Below are 18,688 nucleotides of genomic sequence, written 5' to 3' on the forward strand. Positions count from 1 at the left end.
AACCTTGCGCTTCTTTTTCGTATCCTGTGGGACTTTCATTGTAAGAAAGATTCTCTATGAGTTCGGTGGGTTCACCATTACTATTTCAGAGGGAGCGATGTATGGAATTACAATACTTTTTCATCAGATTCAGTTTTGATAAAAAAAAATAATTCAAATAAGGAACTTTATTATCTCCAAAGAGCTAAGTACGGAAGAGACCAAAAAGAGAATTCAATCTTGGAGCACCAATGAACAATTGCTTGTTGGCAAAGTCTATGAATACATTAGAGGTGTCAAGCCTACTGTTAGTTGGTGTTTTGTTATATGGAACCCAGCAATCCCCCCTAAGATGTCTTTCATTCTGTAGCTTGTTAAAAGGAACCGGCTGCTTACTCTTGACAAAGTTGCTTTTTTGAACAAGGGTTCCCTCTGCCCTTTATGTTCAAATGAGGCTGAGTCAAATGCTCATTTGTTCTTTTCTTGCAGGAAATCTCTCCAAGTTTGGGTTCACATTCGTGATTTGGTTCCTTTTCGCATGCGTTTCACTTCTTTACAGCACATTACTGACTCTTTAATTAGGGGCAAATCCACATCAGGTGTTCAAAGAAAATTACGTTGTCTGGCTATAACAATTACAATATACTGCATCTGGCTGTCTAGGAACAAGCTGATTTTTGAAGATTATCAATTTTCTGTAATAGAGGTTATTAGCAAGATTAAGTTTCTTATGTATAGACAAACGCACCTGTTGCATTTGTTTTAACATCTTGATATAGGTCTTCTTATATTAGGGAGACTTTTGATTTTCTCTAGTTGCGGGATATGTCCCGTTTATTGTTGTATCATTTTGGATTTAATATAATTTACATTTTTCCCAAAAAAAATCACAAAGAGTATGTTTGAAGGAAATAGTAATAAAAGTTAAAGAGAAACAAGAAAACATATTTTAGAACACTGAACTTGTGACAGTAACTTTTTTCTATTCTAAATCCATGCGAACATCGATGTCCTTTCCTTCTCTTCCAGCATTGGATTCATGTACTCACTTAGAAGAAACAAATTACCAAGATAATTTAGAATGTCTACAATTCCATACTCAAATACTCATAAGCATGCTTACCAAAAACATCATGGAATCAGTTAGTAAATTTTCCATATGCTGGCAACAAGATGCTGTCTATGGATTTTATTATTTGTTCCCTTAGTTGCTTATCAGAGACAATCCATGTAGATTGAACGTTGCATATCTCCTCAAAGTGATTGTTGAACAAATTGTGCTTATCTTTCATTGACTCCGCCACCACATTAGGCGCCAGTGACTCATTCTCTCTAGCTTCAAAAATTCAAGCATCTTATTCCATGAGCAACTTTGATAGAGTTTACAATTTTGTTCCAACTTTGCTCTTTTTTTATGGAACCAATCATCGTCCAAAATGGTTATGTTCACAACGGATGCCAAATTATACGCCTCTTGTCGCATGTATGTCAGATTATTGATCATAAAAACATAGCCCAATACAGGGTCAGCGTAGTCTCTGGACTTGGCTTCCAAAATGCTCTTTAACAACTTTATCATCTTGGCTATCTGCACAGAAAATGAAGAATTTCCCTCTCTACCAGGAACCATGGTGTATTCTCGGACAGTGTTCCCAAAAGATGTGCAAATACGATGGATGTAGTTCATGACTTGCCGGGTAATCTGATGAGTTCCTCCGCCGTCAACTGTTGCCTGCACACTCCATTAAAATATCCAATCTCTTCCGAACCTCTTTAACATCGGTTGCGAACGGCATGCCATCCAGAACAAAAATCTCTAAGTCTAACTGCAGATTCAGCTCGTGCAATGACTCAGACATTTTAGAGATGATGTTGAACACAAGATTTGGCGAATTGCTCCCAGTTATCATGATCTATGAAGCACGGACACTCCAGTTCCTTGCCGTGTCCGGTGTTCGACACGACACCGACATGTCCGGATTGAGTTTGATATGTTTGACAAGTGTCCACATATCCGTGCTTCATAGGTCATGATGGTATCTTGAGAGTTGGCTCATAAGTTTTTATCCACTTCTCAACGTCGTTGTTGAGCGCTTGCAGTTACAACCCAAGTGCCGTGAACCCAGCATCCATCATTAGCTTCACGGTTTCACGAAGGCATGTGATAATACCTGATGGCAGTGTATGCATCACCAAGTGTATCCCTCCTCACATTGAAGTATGTATTTTGTACCCCTTTTATCATAAGTTTATTGTCATCACCCCTCCAAACATGCCTTAGGACCAATAATACTTGCATGTCAATTTAACCAACTCTTAACTACATATCAATATTTATTAAATTTTAAATTGTATTATATATTTTTAACTACTAATAAAATAAGATTAATCATATTTATACATGCAGTTAATCAAGTATATTGGATGGACAATGAACCTAAAATTTTAATGGAACAAATATCAGTACTTTTATTTTGAACTCAAATATCAACACTCTATTCTATTAAAAAAAATCTAATTCAATCAATTAAATATAAAATAATATATAAATTATTTAATACTATCTTTGTTTTGTATAGATAAAAAAAATAATCTATTCTCTACCCTTAAAATCCTCGTATTTCCTCGATTGAGCCATGAGCAGCACAAGAATTCCTTAATTCTTGCAGGGGTCCACCTGGAACTAATTAATTAAGAATTCTGATACAAATTAACTTCTTAGAGTTCAGATTCACCAACCTGGAAGTAAAAACAAAAATATAAAAAAGTTAAAAACAGTTCTCCTTTCACTTTTCCAAAATCTTCTCTCCCTATTTTCCTAGACACCCTTTATCTCCATGGACGATTGCATTCAAGTTCTACCAATCACCGCCAGCCACGTGGTGGCAGTGCCATACCCTGGACGAGGCCACGTCAACCCCATGATGAACCTCTGCAAGCTGCTCCTCTCCAAGAACTCCGACATCCTCGTAAGCTTCGTGGTCACCGAGGAATGGCTCGGCTTCATAGGCTCCGAGCCCAAACCCGACAACATCGGATTCGCCACTATCCCCAACGTTATTCCCTCCGAACACGGTCGAGCCAGCGACTTCGTCGGCTTCTTTGAATCCGTTATGACCAAAATGGAAGCTCCCTTTGAAGAGTTACTCCATCGCCTTCAGCCGCTCCCAACGCTAATCATATACGACACTTACCTCTTCTGGGTGGTTCGCGTTGCCAATAGTAGAAACATTCCCGTGGCGTCGTTTTGGCCAATGTCTGCGTCGGTTTTCGCTGTCTTCAAACACTACCATCTTCTCCAGCAAAATGGCCACTACCCTGTAAATGTATCGGGTCAGTTACTTTCTACTCACCACAAAACCATATAAATGAAAAATATTTGGATAAATAAGATATTAGTTTCAAAAGATAAAATATTTATTTTTATAAATTTAATTTTTTCATCTTTTAAGATTAATTTATAACCACTTCACTTCAAGGAACCCAAAATAAGTATTTATTTATTCATGAATATTTTAGAATAATTCGTGCTGTTTGATAGGTTCACCTAACGATCTCCAGCTTAAAATTAAACTTTAAATCTCAATATATAAAAATAAACACTTTTTACACTGTTATAGTATTATCCAATTAAAATCTTTCATATAATTTTATTATAAAAGTGAACACCTTAGCATCAAGTGTAATGTGAGCTGATACAAGTGACGATGAAGCAATTTGGAGTTAATTTTCATACTTTTTATATGAAAGTGAGATTGATTCACCTAGCTGCTACTAAAACTCTATTTGGTTGACAATTCTTGGAGACAACCTCTTCATAGAGTTCCTCTAATATTTAGGAACTATTTTGAATTATTTAATGTTTAACAATAATTTGTGAGTAAAATTATTTACGGTTTAACAATAATATTATGAGTAAGCCTTTTGTCGAAAGTGTCACCATGCCATTAAGGTCCTGCACAATGTCACTACTCACTAGTCACTACATAAATTATTTATATTTCATACAGTATATTAACTTGATATTTGAAGGCTTATGTTGTTCAAATGTTTGCAACAGAAGACGGTGAGAAACGTGTGGATTATATTCCGGGGAACTCGTCAATTCGTCTGGCAGATTTTCCCCTTAACGATGAAAACTGGCGCAGCCGAAAATTGTTGGAATTGGCCTTGAATGTTATACCATGGGTGCAGAAGGCGCAATATCTGTTATTTCCTTCCATATACGAACTTGAGCCTCAAGCTATTGATGCTTTGAAATCAGAACTCTCTATACCCATTTACACTGTTGGCCCTGTAATACCTTATTTCGGCAATGGCCACATTGATTTCTCTAATTTTGCTGACCATGAACTTGGCTACTTTCAATGGCTTGAGAACCAACCCTCTGGCTCTGTGTTATACATTTCTCAAGGGAGCTTTCTATCGGTTTCCAATGAACAAATTGATGAAATTGCAGCTGGTGTTCGCGAAAGTGGCGTTCGGTTCTTGTGGGTGCAGCGCGGAGAGAATGATAGGTTGAAAGATATTTGTGGAGATAAGGGACTAATTTTGCAATGGTGTGATCAATTGAGAGTGTTGCAGCATCATGCTATTGGAGGGTTTTGGTCTCATTGTGGGTGGAATTCCACCAGAGAAGGTGTTTTTAGTGGTGTTCCTTTTCTGACCTTTCCAATATTTATGGACCAACCCCTTAATGGTAAGTTGATAGTAGAGGAATGGAAGGTGGGGTGGAGGGTGAGGACAAAGGTTAAAGAGGACACTTTGATAACAAAAGATGAAATTGCTAGTCTTATTAGAAAATTCATGCATCTGGGTAGTGATGAAGTGAGAGATATGAGGAAAAGAAGCAGAGAGCTGAAGCAGTTATGTCATGGTGCAATTGCAAGTGGTGGGTCATCAGAAACTAATATCAATGATTTTCTTTCGCATGTATTACAGAGTGCCAAACCAGAGTTATAGTTTTCTAGCCAGAGTGCTGGATCCCATTCTCAAATATCTTGATCGTAAGAGCCGAGAATTCATATTTACAATGTTTGAATCACAGGATATGAGGAGGGCACTTATCCAAATCTATCTTGTTGGAGGTTGGATGCTTCTGAGTTTTAGCATTAATTTTAGTCATATTGATTCCGAAAAAAATTGAGGTTGAAAAGGTTAATTTATGATTCAAATGATTTTAGAAAAAGTAATCTTAGTCCGATAATAAACTAAAATTACTTTTAAAGTATGCATGAAGATAGATTTTAAAGTAATTTTTGTAAAAAATAATAAATTTATCATCGTGATTTATGACTATATTATATAACATTTCTTTTTGTTAGTTTTTAAGTTGTTTGAAAATTTATAAATTTGATTTACTTCTTCAGATTTTTTAATGCAATTATTGGATTAGTAAAATTGAATATCTATAAAAAAAATTATGAAAGATATGTTATTTTACTAAATTTGTTATCTTATATATAATTTTATATTTTATAATTTTTAAAAGACTTAAATATGTTATAAATCTTTCTTTAAAAAATGTTATTAGATCTGTTCCATTAAATAATGAGATGCCATAGCCAGGTTATGCCTCAGGAAAAAATGATTTATGTGACATTATTTGTTACCGGAAAAATATATTAATAGAAATGAAAAAATATAATATTTGAGTAAAATTAAGGATTAAAGGAAAAAATATTTTTATCAACACAAAAATAAAAATTCTATAATATTTTATGAATTAATTTTTTTTAATGTTTTTAAATCTTTTTGAATTAAAATAAATGTTTGGATATTTTTTTATGAGCGGGTTATTTTAGAATTATAAATACTAAATAGTCCGTTTAAAATGTCAGCCACAAATCTGGCCCCTTCAAATCAGACGATGGCCCGTTCAAATCCGGCCACAAATTTGGCTCGTTGATTACTTAAAAAAAAAATCTCAGAATTACAACGAAAAAAAGGATAATAAGTGATATTCTAATTGATTACTTAAAAAAATTCAGAATTACTATGAAAAAACGGACAATATGTGATATTCTAAACCATTAATTTTTTAGGGTAATCTTAACCATTATTTTTTTAATTAAGGATCACTATTGTACTTTGTTCTCTAAAATGCAATTATGTCACTTTAAAGGAGTAATAAATAATAACACGTCATTACTTTTTCATCAATAATAGTCCAAAATCTTATCATAAAAAAAACATGTCATTACGTAAATTTAAAGCATCCATATCAATTAACTCATTTATATTATTAACAGATATGGAGATTTTATTTGATTCTGATGTTTAATTTTTTATTTTGTAAATGAAAATATAATTAGAAAATATAATTAGAAAATTGTAATTAATTATATCCTTTTATTTATTTCTGTTTCCTTAAAAAAAAGAGCGAAAAATATGCCACCATTTAAAATAAATCAATTTTTATTTCTTATTTTTAACATGTTAATAAGTAAAATCAATTTTCCTTTGTTTTTAATATCCAAATAAATAAAAAATGGAAAAAAAAAAAAAAACTATGAAGCTAGTAAGCAACCACACAGTAGAGGCACATTAAAAGCTTTATCTTCTCTCAGTTCTCACGTACGGGAAACGAACACATGTACCAAATGCTTGGCTAAGGAGCTTTGTGTGAGTTTCGTGTCAGAAAAGTGTGTCCTTTTTCTGGTTTCATTCAAAGCAGTGTCATCAACGGGAACATAACATAGCATACAATTAGCAAATGATCTTCACAAGACATGGCATCACTGTGTCTAAACTCATTACCAGTCCCACCATCTTCTCTTCCTCGCAAACCAACTGAAACTTCTCTTTCTTCTTATCCTTCTTTGCTTCTTCATAACAACAACAACAATCTTAGTGACTTGAAACCCATTGTTGTCAGTGGAGACCCCCCAACTTTTGTTTCTGCTCCGGGTCGCAGAATTCTTGCTGGTTTGCTTTTCTTATTCCAACTTTGTTTTTGTGGCATCTGTTTGGTTTTGAATATGCTTATTAGCAAAGCCTTGAATTGTTCTTTTGCTGTTGTTGCTTTAAAATAAAACAGAGAAATGCAAAAGGTTCTGATGAATATTATGTAGTTAGTTTTTGGTTTTACCCTAGGTAGGACCCGGCAGGCATGTTTAAAGTTTATAATTTTGGCTGAATGTTTGGAACTGTTTAATTTGCATGGTGATAATATGGATTATACACTGATTTTGTGTTGCTTTGAAAGTAAGAGACTAAGGTCAATTGAATGTTTGGTTTTTGTGTTTGATCTTGATTCCATGTGTATGGAAAAATATTATTAGGAGGAGTGTCGATCTTAAACATTGGTGGTTTGATAATATATTAGTCTCTAACAATGTAGATCATATGGACTATGACTTTAGAAGAAGAATAACCAAACCTTATATATGCAGCTTAATGATATTCCGGTTAAAGTTGAAGAACTTAAGTGTTGACCTACCACAAGCTAATGCCTAAATCTGTGTTTAGCTTTGTTTTTGAAATTTTTCTATGCAATCTCTAGCATATCGCTCCCAGTCTTATGTGTCTCTAGTGTTTCCTGATGGATACTCTATACAATCACAAATGCTGAAATGCACTTCTTTACTAGTTACTAATAATTGTTTTTGTTGACTTTTGTAGCTCCTATGGATAGTTATTTTCGTTCTCTATATAGCCTTATATTCTGGAACTTTGATATAAATTGTCGCAATGAAAGTGAAGAGTTTCTGTGGATACGATGGTGTTCTTGCTGATCATTTTCTAACCTTGTTTTGATTTTCATTGCATGTTGTCTGTCATTTATGTCTTATTAAAGCTAATTTCCTTGCATAGTTGGAGACCTACATGGAGATCTTAAGCAAGCTAGGTCTGCACTTGAAATGGCTGGTGTATTGAGCTCTGATGGTCAAGACTTATGGACTGGTGGAGAAACTGTATGCTCACTGTTTATCAAAATGGATTGGTCTTAGTTTTAATTGGAATCAATAGCCTCTATTGAATACTATCATTTAACGTAGTAAAAATTGTTGAAAGGACTAAGTTAAGAAATGCTCAAACTTGAACAGAAGAAATCACCCAATCTTTATTGTCATCGACTATCTTCATTTCTGGCAAAAGTAGAAAATAAACGAATATCATAGAATTGAGAGGTTGTAACATGAATTTATTTTTTCTCCATGCTCTAGGTGTTGGTTCAACTTGGAGATATACTAGATCGAGGAGAAGATGAAATTGCTATCTTGTCCTTGCTACGATCATTGGATAAACAGGCAAAAGCAAAAGGTGGAGCTGTGTTTCAGGTTTGTCATTGGTGACTTTAAACTTGAAAAGTTTAAGTACTGGTGTACAGAATTATAAATATTCAAGTTCCTATGTCTATTAACTAAATGTTACAGACAGCATGACCATGGAAATGATAATTCCTAGTGCATTATAGCATGGTTTCCCTTGTCATGTTATAAAGTTTCTGTTTTCATCAAAATCTAAGTAGAAATTATGTGTAAAGTCAGAAGAAACTGGTTCATTATTTTTCAGCTATTGTCTTTGTCTTGAAGTAAATTTCCATAACTCAATGCACTTCATCTAGGTAAATGGAAATCATGAGACCATGAATGTGGAAGGGGATTTCAGATATGTTGACTCTGGGGGATTTGATGAGTGTAATGATTTCTTAGAATATATCAATGGTTCCGAAGACAACTGGGAAGAAACTTTTACTGCTTGGGTTGATGTCTCTGAAAGGTGGAAAGAAGATCGAACAATGTCAAAAAGTTATTGGGGACCATGGAATTTATTGGAGGTACTATAAATTTCTGTCCCACTCACATGTACTTCTTTAAGTTATTATATATTTTTATTGTCACCAAGCACAAATTCCTCTTTCAAATTGCTTTGGTTGAATTACCCCCCAAAAAAGAATTGTATCCCTACTCCCAAATCAACATATCAAAATACTAGAAAAAGAATTGCAAAACGAGCTATCCTAAAACTAGGGCAATGAGAGTTGAACTTTATATCACATGGTTACAAGATTTTGATACCAAATCATGAACCAATTACCCCAAAAGCTTAAACTATTTGGTGATAGCACATGAATTGTTTTACATCTAACTGTACTCATCCCTTCACAGTTATGATTTGCTAGACATAATCAAATGTACATTTGACAGATTTAGGATATTTTCTATGTGTATAGGTAAACTGAAGGAAAACAGATTAAATTATAATAAAATCATATAGAGGTAAATTTTAGAGATAAAATATAGATAATTTGAACTATTGTAAATATCATCTTTTGAACTCACTCAAGATATTTAGATAATTTGGAATCAATAAAATTTTCCTCTTGATAAAAAGCTAATAAAGGTAAATTTTAGAGAGCTGTATGATCATGCCCTAGTATTTGTCTGGGATCATATAGGAATACTGTCTCATTATAAGTACAAGATAAGTTTTCTTATTTCAAAACGAAACTCTATGTTATTCTGAATATGATTTTCTATTGTTTTTTGATGAAGTTTTCCAATTATTAAGACAGAGGCAAAAGGGAGTCATTGCCAGATCAATCCTCTTTAGGCCCGGTGGGCTTCTTGCACGTGAGCTTGCAAGGCATGCTGTTGTACTTAAGGTCAATGACTGGGTCTTCTGTCATGGTGGACTTCTTCCTCACCATGGTAAATACTTTGTGGCATTTTTCTCTTTTCATTTTGTTTAACTTGAGATGGATTTTTTTTTTTACTTGAGCAGTATCTACTATATGTAATGCTCTATGGTTGCCTGTTTCAATTTTTTCTACCTTGATTCCAATGCTTGATATTATTGTCTTCGTTTTCTGTAGTTGCATATGGCTTAGAGAGGATGAATAAAGAAGTGTCTGAGTGGATGAGAGGTCAGCATGAGGATGACAATATTCACAAAATGCCTTTCATTGCCACTCGGGGTTATGATAGCGTTGTTTGGAATCGTTTATACTCAAGAGACACACTAGATTTAGTGGACTATCAAGACAAACAGGTAAGTCTACTGAAGAGATTGTAACAGTATTCTTTAACTAATAGGAAGATCATGTGTGGAGTTAATAGAAACGTGGTAACTAACCCTGCCCCCCTTGAATGTATAAGATTTTATGGTCAGTGCAATTATCCTTTTTCTGTTTTCCTTTTCTAATGAATGGTTTACATATATGTCTAACTTTTACTTTACACCGGGATCTATTCCTGCTTTCTTATTTAATCCATATTATGAGGCCAAGGGTGAGTTAATACTCAGAAGTTCTAGGGACTCAAATGTACTTCTGCAGAAGGATAAGGATAAACCTACAAAAGGTACTCCCCTGAGTTAAAATAAAAGAACAAAACTCCTATCATAAAAAAAAAAAAAAAAAAAAGAACAAAGCACCTCTATAACTAAACAAACAAACAAACAAACTTGGAAACAATGACTTAGTGTGACAAAACAGAGATAATGCAACAAAGAAGTTACCTGGTAATAGAAAACATTAATTAACTGATGAGCTTTATATCTGGTATTTCTTAGAGAAACATGAATCGTTACATTGTGCGTCCAAGAAATTGCAAGTTTTTTTCATGCCCGCAATGGTCATCTAACATCTCAAAAAATACAATTAGTCTTTCCTGAAAACAAACTTCTTGGTGCCATCTTTCCGCAACATTTTCTCATTAGTGTTCCTAAAGAATGTCATAACCCATTTAAACTAGCATGGGGACTTTTGTGCCGCTATATCAAATGTTTCTTGATTTGTTTGCTAAGATCCTTAGCAGTTTAATGGATTTCTGTTTCAAGCTGATATGTATTGATATTTTGAAACTAAATTTGATTCCCAGGTATGTTCCATTCTTGATGAGACACTGCAAGCAGTTGGTGCTAAGGCAATGGTGGTTGGGCATACTCCTCAAACTATAGGTGTAAATTGGTAAGAGAATATATCTATTTAAACATCGCTAAAATAACCTCAAGTCTAAAATCTCGATAATTTTTCTTTTACTATACTTTAAATTTAAATGGAAAATACATATCTCCTTTAGTTCATTGTGGATGGAATAATTATATTAATTGAAATCAGTTATTTTCTTTCTGCAGTAAATACAATTGTAGTATCTGGCGTGTAGATGTTGGAATGTCCAGTGGAGTTCTGAATTCAAGACCAGAGGTAAAACAAATCAACGAGCATATTCTCCTTAATTTAATATTTACAACCCTCAGCTAAACATTTCTGTGGCTGAGTCAATTGAAGTTAAATACTTTTGGTTATATACTAAATATTATAAGCCATAATCACATGCTTCTGAACCTTTCTTCTGGACTTCCGAGTGCTCACTTCCCATAGAAAAGCCTTGGCTTTTTTGTGGGGAACTATGTAAATTAGTAAATTCAATTTATCATGTAGCCAGTTCCTGTTTCTTTACAATCTTGATTGACTTAAAATAGTTTTTGGAATTTATAGTTGAATTCATATTTTCCAGGTTCTAGAAATTATAGACGATAAAGCAAGAGTTATAAGGTGCAAAAGGGACAGACACAGTGAACTTCAAGCTGCTGCATATACTTAAGAGAAAAACAAATGATTCAACAGGTATATTAAATTTCAAGTTGCTTGTTGACTGATTGATTGTTGTGTTACAGATTCAATTGAAAATTGGAAAGTAATTGTTATTTTTGACAATATACTTTAGTGTTATGATATTTGCAAGTTGAAACTTTCCACCCAATAGGAATCCCCCTGGCTCTTAGGTTTATACAGTTCATTCTTTGACTCCATATACCTCTTGGTGAGCAAAATGAAGTAATAATTAAATAAAGTAAGAGAAAATAGTATATGCACTGCTATAAAGTAAGCAACATGTTAGAAAACCAATCAGAAAAAGAAGAGAAGAAAATAATTGAATCATGAAATTTTATCACTATTTTGAAATTATTGATTTCTGGTTTTGATGGATTTATTGAAAATTTGGTTTTCAATAAGCCCCAATAATATTGTTCAAGCCATGTAGCCCACAATATCTAGGGGGATAAGGCTTTGATTCATGTCGTGTATGGTAGCAATTGCCAAACTCCTATCTGAGAATTATGGATGGGCTCCTGTTCTGCATTGTGCTAATTCCATATTTCCATGGCATGTTTAGGATCTTTGCTTCTCTCACCCTAGCCTTTAAAACCTTAATTATGTGAAAAACCTCAAAAGTTAAAATAATTAATTTTATTGTTTAAACAAGCCTGTATTATGTAGTTTTGACCCCATGTCGATCATGACTAGGAACTCAATTGGCTGGCTACAAAAGTAGAAGGGTCATTTTCATTTTGCCGATGTTTTTTTTAGGGAAAAATGAGTTTTTAGTCCCTATATTTTTTATCAAATATAGTCAAGGTCCCTTCACTTTCATATCAATAAATTTGGTCCTTAAACTTTAAAAAACATGTGGATTTAGTCCCTCATTTCTAAGAATTCATGTTTTCATTAATTAAGAGGGTTTAAATCCACGTGTTCTTAGTTCCTTCACCATGTTTGACCCAAAATATAGTGACTAAAAACACATTTTTTTACTATCGTATAATGTTACTTTGACCTGTTATAATTAATAATTCCCAACTTGTTTTGAATGTGTTGTGGTTCTTGGTAATAGTTGTCTAATTATCCTTGGGAATGGAATATAGTGGAGAATCTTAGTTGTGGTTCATGTCTTAAAAATGAAGTATTTAACATATTAGTGATTTAGTAGGAACTAAAAGCAAAATCTCCATTGATATATATATTTCTACTGTGCTTTTGCAGGAGGTAGGGGCATCCAACTAGTGAAGTCCAACATTGGCAAAAATATGCAATACCCATTGACCTATGCAAGTCACTTGTTACTCGTGAAGATAGAGGGGAAACAGTATACCAATTTTGGCAACCAAAAAAATCCTGTGAGAGAAATTTCAAGGCAGATACTGAAACATAGTGAAAATAGGGTATACAACAAGAAGGGAAAGGAGGAGGGTAAATAATGTAAATATTGTATACTTCTGAATCAGTTGCATTATCAAATATTACATTAACCAGTCCCATTCTAAATTACTCGAATGTTTGGATTGATTAACCTCATCTAGCTTCCTCTGTCACTCTCTAACTAATGATATTTGTTCTATTTCAAACTCTTGACATGACTAACCTCTTAAAGCATTTTGTGCCTCTTAAAGGATGAGGATATCTTGTGTATGTTATTGGGTGTTCATAGACTAAACCAAAACATTCAAAAGAATTAGTGTCTTTGTTGTTTTAAAAATTGTTAGAATTGATTTTTAACCATTGAAGATAAATATATGTAGGTAAAGTAATCTTAATCATCACAAATGTTACATTAGAATGCACGCTATAGAATGTGAAATTGATTTTGGTATTAAACTAGATACAACGGAGAAGCAACTGTCTAGTTGCTTTGGCGTTTTTGCATTGGAACGTGTATTATTTTTTCCGTTCAATGTGGATTAAAACGCTATTCCAAACCCAGCCCTACTAGTTTGGTGTGTTTAAACAAAAACTTTATATTTCAATTTGGTTTTGTGCATGTCTTGTTAAGTGTGGTTTAGTTTAGTTTTTAGTTCACCCAAAACATGTCAGGCATTTTTTTTAGATAAGTCCGACAAATTGAATCAAACTATTTTTAAAAATGTAGGAGCTTTGTTGCATATATAAGAAACAAGTTGCATAAATAAACTCATCAACCATTCAACTTTTCATTTTTCTCTCGCTCAAACATTCTTGATTGTGATACCCTACTGGGGGAGAATATTCTTTTTTGGTGACGTATTGAGAAAAACAGAAAAAAGAGAACAAACACATGCAATAATACTACGCTTTCAAAGAGCCCACTTCTAATGCATCAGCAAACAGCTACTGGTTCAAATCCATAGGTGCCTCCCGAAGGATAATCAACTGGTGGTTTTCTTGACTTTTGTGGGAGAATATAGACAAAAAAAACCGTGTGCAAGAATCGATGAAAATCTGGATTGAATGCATATGTAATTGAATTGTAATAGTCAAATACGTTTCAAGTTTGAATTTAATTTTATATATCCAGTTGAATGACTTAAGCCAATGACTTAATGGTATTAGGGTTTAAGACCTAATTTAATTACATTGAGTTTAAGACTTAGTGTGAGAAGGTGGCTAGGTGAATATGTAATAAATTTAAATATTCATATACATTTCATGTTTGAAATTTTATATATATATATATATATATATATATATATATATATATATATATATATATATATATATATATCCTTCAATCAGTTAAACCAAATGACTCGCTAACATCAAGTTATATAGCTAATTTAATAACGTTTGTTACTATTGGACATGAATTCGGCAGAAGCTGCTTTTGTAGCTCCTGCGTCTTTTATGCTCGATTCATGAGCCCTGCATATTTATCGTCAAAACTATCATCTAATCAGAGAAAATATGGAAAACACATAATCAACACAATTAACTTAATAGTCGTTCCTACCTGACTTCTCAATAGAGGAACAACTAAAGTGGAAAAGATAGAGAACAAATATTAGTTTAAGCCAGGAAATGAAATCTCTTAAAAATTTCAGAATATCAAAATAATCTTTCACATAATTAAAACTTACAGCTGCATGAAACTAAGGCAAAAATTTCATGTGGCGTAGAGGCGTTTGCATGGAATAATGTTCTGTCTAAATGAAACTAGCAAAAAAGCTAAGGCGGGGGAAAAATCATAATTAAAACTGACAATGTGTACAAGAAAACAAGTTCTCCATTAGTAGGTTAATCCGATGCTTTCTGTATATATTATTTGGGGTTAGAACGCATAACTTGAAAAGGCTTGCTTGCTCACGCCCCCGTTTGTAGCATTTTATCAATTTTGACAGACAGAATCATCTATTATAACGGAACCGAATAATGATGTATATTCTAACTCTGTTATTTAGGTAACGGTGCCAGTGTCTTTCTGCTGATTGAAATCTTGGAATAAGGACTTTCCAGCTTCATATGTAGACCAGCAAATAGCAGCAGCAGGAGCATGAAAGAGCATCCTTGGAATCCACCCTCGCATCAGCCCTCTGTAACCATCTTTTTTCACTATTGTTCTAATAACATCCCCAATTGATCCACTTGTGAACCTATCACAACCACAGACACCCTGCACCATCAACCATGTCAAGTTACTATCCAAGGAAAGGAAAGAAAGGGCTTAAAAAACTTGCCGTATGATTTCCCCAGATTTACCATCATTCATAAAGCCTAACAAATTCATATAATAAAAGTTGTTACACAATCAATTTCCAGTTAAAGTATCAACTTAATTAGCACCATAGTACACAATAGAAAAAATAATAATAATAGTAATAAAAGTCATGACATGAGTGCTGAAACCTCAACGAATTTGGAGCATTTTTTGTTTGATTGGAAAATATTGGGTTCCTGTGACGTATGGTCTTATAAATCTATAACAATCCCCATATAAGCAATGAAAAGATGATATAAATTTATAAGGATGCTGAACTACACACAATGATCTTGTCATTTCTACAATCTACATATGATTCTACAGAATCATAAAATGAACTCATCCTATTTTAATAAGAAAAAATGCAACAAAAGTTGAAAGGAATACATGAAGCGATTCAAATTCAAACATTATCATCAATCATTAGTACCATCATCTTCAGCACTTCAATTGAACACCATTTTGTCTGATTAAAGCTCTAAATTTCATAGGACTCAAGTAATGGGGTGGGGATGGAAATTAACAGAGCTAAACTTCAATAATTCTTAAAAAGGTTATTATGGGATCAACACCCTACAACTTTCTCATCCTCTTACCATCTTTCCAGTTGGTTTCCTTGTCTGTTGGTCATCAATTTCTTAATTAAATCTATATTGAACTTCCTTTCTCTATTTTACAACTCAGTTCTCGCTCCTCACATGTACCAACGGTTCACCTGAATATAACTCTTTTCTTATTATGTTACTCAAGTATAAATTGTAAAGTCTAAGTTTTATCATCTCTCTCTCTCTCTCTCTCTCTTTGCATTAAAATTACATAGAGCCATAGGTAAAATCACACCCCTAATGTTGGTTGATGGGAATATGTCATATTTTATCAAAGGAGCGCATATAAACGGAATAGATGCACATTTATACCATATGCCAGAAGTGTCTGTTATGTTATTTAAAAGTTTACCATTTTAATAAATCTATCCTTAAGCAAAATACACTACAAGACTACTGGCATCCACTTTCCTTTTTTTTATTTCTGTTTAAATAGAGGAAGACAACTCACCAGCAAGAAAATGGTGAAGTACAACTACGTGAAGGATGAGAAGTAACAAATCCTATAAAACAGAAAAGACTTAGAAAAAGAACTAATACAGCAAGGCAGCTAAAACTCCCTGCAATCCTTAGAAAACAGACCCAAGAGTAAAACTCATTTTGGAGCACCTGAGGCAGCCTTTTGATCCCCAGTGTGTCCCATTACTCACCCAATCAGTCGATGCCTATCCCAATAAATGGGGTTGGCAACAAGGATCAATTAACTCCATTGGACTTTCTCAAAAACCAACTAAAAATCACACTAAAACTACTTATTAGAGCAGAATGTTCCCCCAAAGTTTTCTAAAGTCATCCTCCACCCATTCTAATCAATTTTTTTTCCATTGGATTCACTCTTTCCCAGAGCCTCTCTGCTGTACTAGAAGAATAGCTTTGTATGAAAAAACCACAGAAGCACAAAGAACTAACATAAAAGAAACATAAGCCAAAATGATTATCCCATATTTGCACAGGTGGAATTAAAGGAATGGTAATACATAACCTAAGCCTCAATCAATGCACTTCTTTTCCCACACCACAGGCACATTGTTCATATACATATACTGAACCTTAAAGGAAGAAAAAGTCAAAATCACAAAATATCAACAACAACATCAATAATCAGCATTAAAATTATACCTGACACTGCAATTGAGTCTTGACGACATCAAGCGGCGTGGTAACCACAGCAGCCAAACCCCCAGCAGCAGCCCCAGCAGTGGCGTGCACAACCAGCCTCTCATCATCCACACTCTCCGGCGAGACCTCCATGAGGCCTCGTTTCGCGGCCTCATACGTCGTGAAATGCACAGCAGTAAACGGCGCATTCATCAACACAGTGGTCCTATAAGACGCATAGAACGCTCCAAACCCTTCCTCACTCATTACCCTCTTCACACAGTCCCAAACCCCCTTGTACCCACTGTTCCCCAGCTGCAGCCTCTGCTTCACCATGTCCATCGGCGTCAGCACCGCGTCGCTGGCCACGGTGGCGCAGACGCCCGACGCCGCGTGTGCCGCCGCGTTGCTGCTGGGGTTCCCCTCGGAGAATTTCTTCTTGCAGGTCTCGTAGACGGAGAAGTAGACGGCGTGGGCGGGCCCAGCGCCGAGGCCCATGGCGCCGATGCCGCGGTAGAGGGCCGACGGGCCTTCCGATTGGAGAATGGTCTTGAGGGCGTGACGGACCGTTACGGATTTGACGGGGCAGGAGCCTAGGGCTTGCATTCGCGTCTTGACGGTGTCAACGGGGAACATGGCCATGTGCTCGACGCAGCCGGCGATGGATCCGGCGATCATAAACTGCCAGAACTGGAGGCCGTCGTGACTTGACACCGTTAAGTCCGCGTGGAAATCGGGTCGGAATTCCGGGTTTTGGAACTTCGCCCTTGCATCAGTCGCCATAACAGAAAATTAAATTTTTTTAAGTAATTAGGGTCTGAGGGTGTTGTTTGGGATTGGGGTTTTCTGTGTCATAAAGGTTGATTGAATATTGATTACTGCGTGGAAGGAAAGAGAATTTGAGTGTTTGTTTGTTTGTTTCTTCCAGAGTGAGAGAAAACAAAGGTTACTTCTTTCTTTGCAGTTGTGACTTGTGTATAGTCTAAGATGGAGGCTGGATTGAATTCAAGACGGGATTGCGTCCAGGACTTTGTATCTCATGATGATAACTTAATTTACATATTAGGGTTCCAAATTTTTGGGAAATGTTTCTTTTTTTGGTAACAGTGAAAATCTTTTATTAATTAGGTTAAATTATTTGTTTCTTATAATTTTATTATTTTTATTTTTTTAATTCTGATAGATTGAAAGTGATTTTTTAATTTTTATAATTTATATTTTAATTTTTTTTTAATTTTTATCATTTTGAAAATAATTTTTTTAGTTTTTATAATTTTATGATTTTTATTTTTTTAGTCTTTATAATTTTTAAATTTTATGACTAAAAGAAAATTAAATTATAAACGATAAAAATTAAAAATAAAAATCATAAAATTATAGAAATTAGATGAGTAATTACCACTTTTATGTAACAGTTTTTCAGGATAATCTAATTCTAATCTGTGCTAACGTGTCCCACGAGTCCAACGTCATGTTTGGATTGCAGGAATCTGATAGTTTGTTCGGATATGCGGTGGGTAATTGTTTATTAAGCATGATTTCTGAATTCAAACATTTTATCCATGATATTTATTTGTATTTATCTTATTTTGATAATATTTAAATATATTTTTATTCTTGTAAATAGTATTTTTTTATTTTTAGTTCTTATAAATTAATTATTCTAATTTTAGTTTATGCAAATTAGTATTTTTTTATTTTTCGTTCCAATAAGTTTAGTCCTCATAAATTTTTGTTTATAGAATAAAATTAAAAAAAACATAAACT

The 18,688-nt window shown here is 34.1% G+C and overlaps 3 protein-coding genes across 5 annotated transcripts; 2 read left to right on the forward strand and 1 right to left on the reverse strand.

Annotated features, from left to right (window-relative positions):
- The first annotated feature begins 2,625 nt into the window (after positions 1–2,625).
- Positions 2,626–5,072, forward strand: LOC114396896 (UDP-glycosyltransferase 87A1-like). Of its 2 annotated transcripts, none has more exons than XM_028359072.1 (2): positions 2,626–3,312; positions 4,043–5,072. In XM_028359072.1, the coding sequence occupies exons 1-2, from the start codon at positions 2,817–2,819 to the stop codon at positions 4,939–4,941; spliced, it is 1,395 nt and encodes a 464-aa protein (XP_028214873.1). In that variant the 5' UTR covers positions 2,626–2,816; the 3' UTR covers positions 4,942–5,072. The 2 variants fall into 2 exon arrangements, with proteins under 2 accessions (XP_028214873.1, XP_028214869.1); XM_028359068.1 differs by having other exon boundaries at positions 2,628–3,312; positions 4,040–5,072.
- Positions 5,073–6,551: 1,479 nt separating this feature from the next.
- LOC114396909 (shewanella-like protein phosphatase 1) lies at positions 6,552–13,116 on the forward strand. Its single transcript, XM_028359077.1, has 10 exons — positions 6,552–6,906; positions 7,795–7,895; positions 8,148–8,261; positions 8,549–8,761; positions 9,500–9,635; positions 9,800–9,975; positions 10,806–10,894; positions 11,062–11,131; positions 11,445–11,554; positions 12,752–13,116. Exons 1-9 carry the CDS (start codon positions 6,711–6,713, stop codon positions 11,529–11,531), a joined length of 1,182 nt encoding a protein of 393 aa, XP_028214878.1. The 5' UTR covers positions 6,552–6,710; the 3' UTR covers positions 11,532–11,554; positions 12,752–13,116.
- Positions 13,117–14,526: 1,410 nt separating this feature from the next.
- LOC114396916 (mitoferrin-like) lies at positions 14,527–17,971 on the reverse strand. Of its 2 annotated transcripts, none has more exons than XM_028359082.1 (2): positions 16,943–17,967; positions 14,527–15,131 (listed from the first exon to the last, which is right to left on the reverse strand). In XM_028359082.1, the coding sequence occupies exons 1-2, from the start codon at positions 17,702–17,704 to the stop codon at positions 14,916–14,918; spliced, it is 978 nt and encodes a 325-aa protein (XP_028214883.1). In that variant the 5' UTR covers positions 17,705–17,967; the 3' UTR covers positions 14,527–14,915. The 2 variants fall into 2 exon arrangements, with proteins under 2 accessions (XP_028214883.1, XP_028214886.1); XM_028359085.1 differs by lacking the exon at positions 14,527–15,131 and adding an exon at positions 15,155–16,326 and having other exon boundaries at positions 16,943–17,971.
- Between the last annotated feature and the right edge of the window lie 717 nt (positions 17,972–18,688).

This window comes from Glycine soja, chromosome 2 (assembly GCF_004193775.1).
Source record: "Glycine soja cultivar W05 chromosome 2, ASM419377v2, whole genome shotgun sequence".
Lineage (NCBI taxonomy): Eukaryota > Viridiplantae > Streptophyta > Magnoliopsida > Fabales > Fabaceae > Glycine > Glycine soja.

Bases quoted from the DNA above. Each gene is read 5' to 3' on its own strand.
- LOC114396896 (XM_028359068.1), top strand. From the start codon at position 2,817: ATGGACGATTGCATTCAAGTTCTACCAATCACCGCCAGCCACGTGGTG. The intron at 3,313-4,039 runs GTCAGTTACTTT...TGTTTGCAACAG, and splicing joins CTACCCTGTAAATGTATCGG to AAGACGGTGAGAAACGTGTG.
- LOC114396909 (XM_028359077.1), top strand. From the start codon at position 6,711: ATGGCATCACTGTGTCTAAACTCATTACCAGTCCCACCATCTTCTCTT. The intron at 6,907-7,794 runs GTTTGCTTTTCT...TTCCTTGCATAG, and splicing joins GGGTCGCAGAATTCTTGCTG to TTGGAGACCTACATGGAGAT. The intron at 11,132-11,444 runs GTAAAACAAATC...CATATTTTCCAG, and splicing joins TTCTGAATTCAAGACCAGAG to GTTCTAGAAATTATAGACGA.
- LOC114396916 (XM_028359082.1), bottom strand. From the start codon at position 17,704: ATGGCGACTGATGCAAGGGCGAAGTTCCAAAACCCGGAATTCCGACCC. The intron at 15,132-16,942 runs GTATAATTTTAA...TTGATGGTGCAG, and splicing joins AGACTCAATTGCAGTGTCAG to GGTGTCTGTGGTTGTGATAG.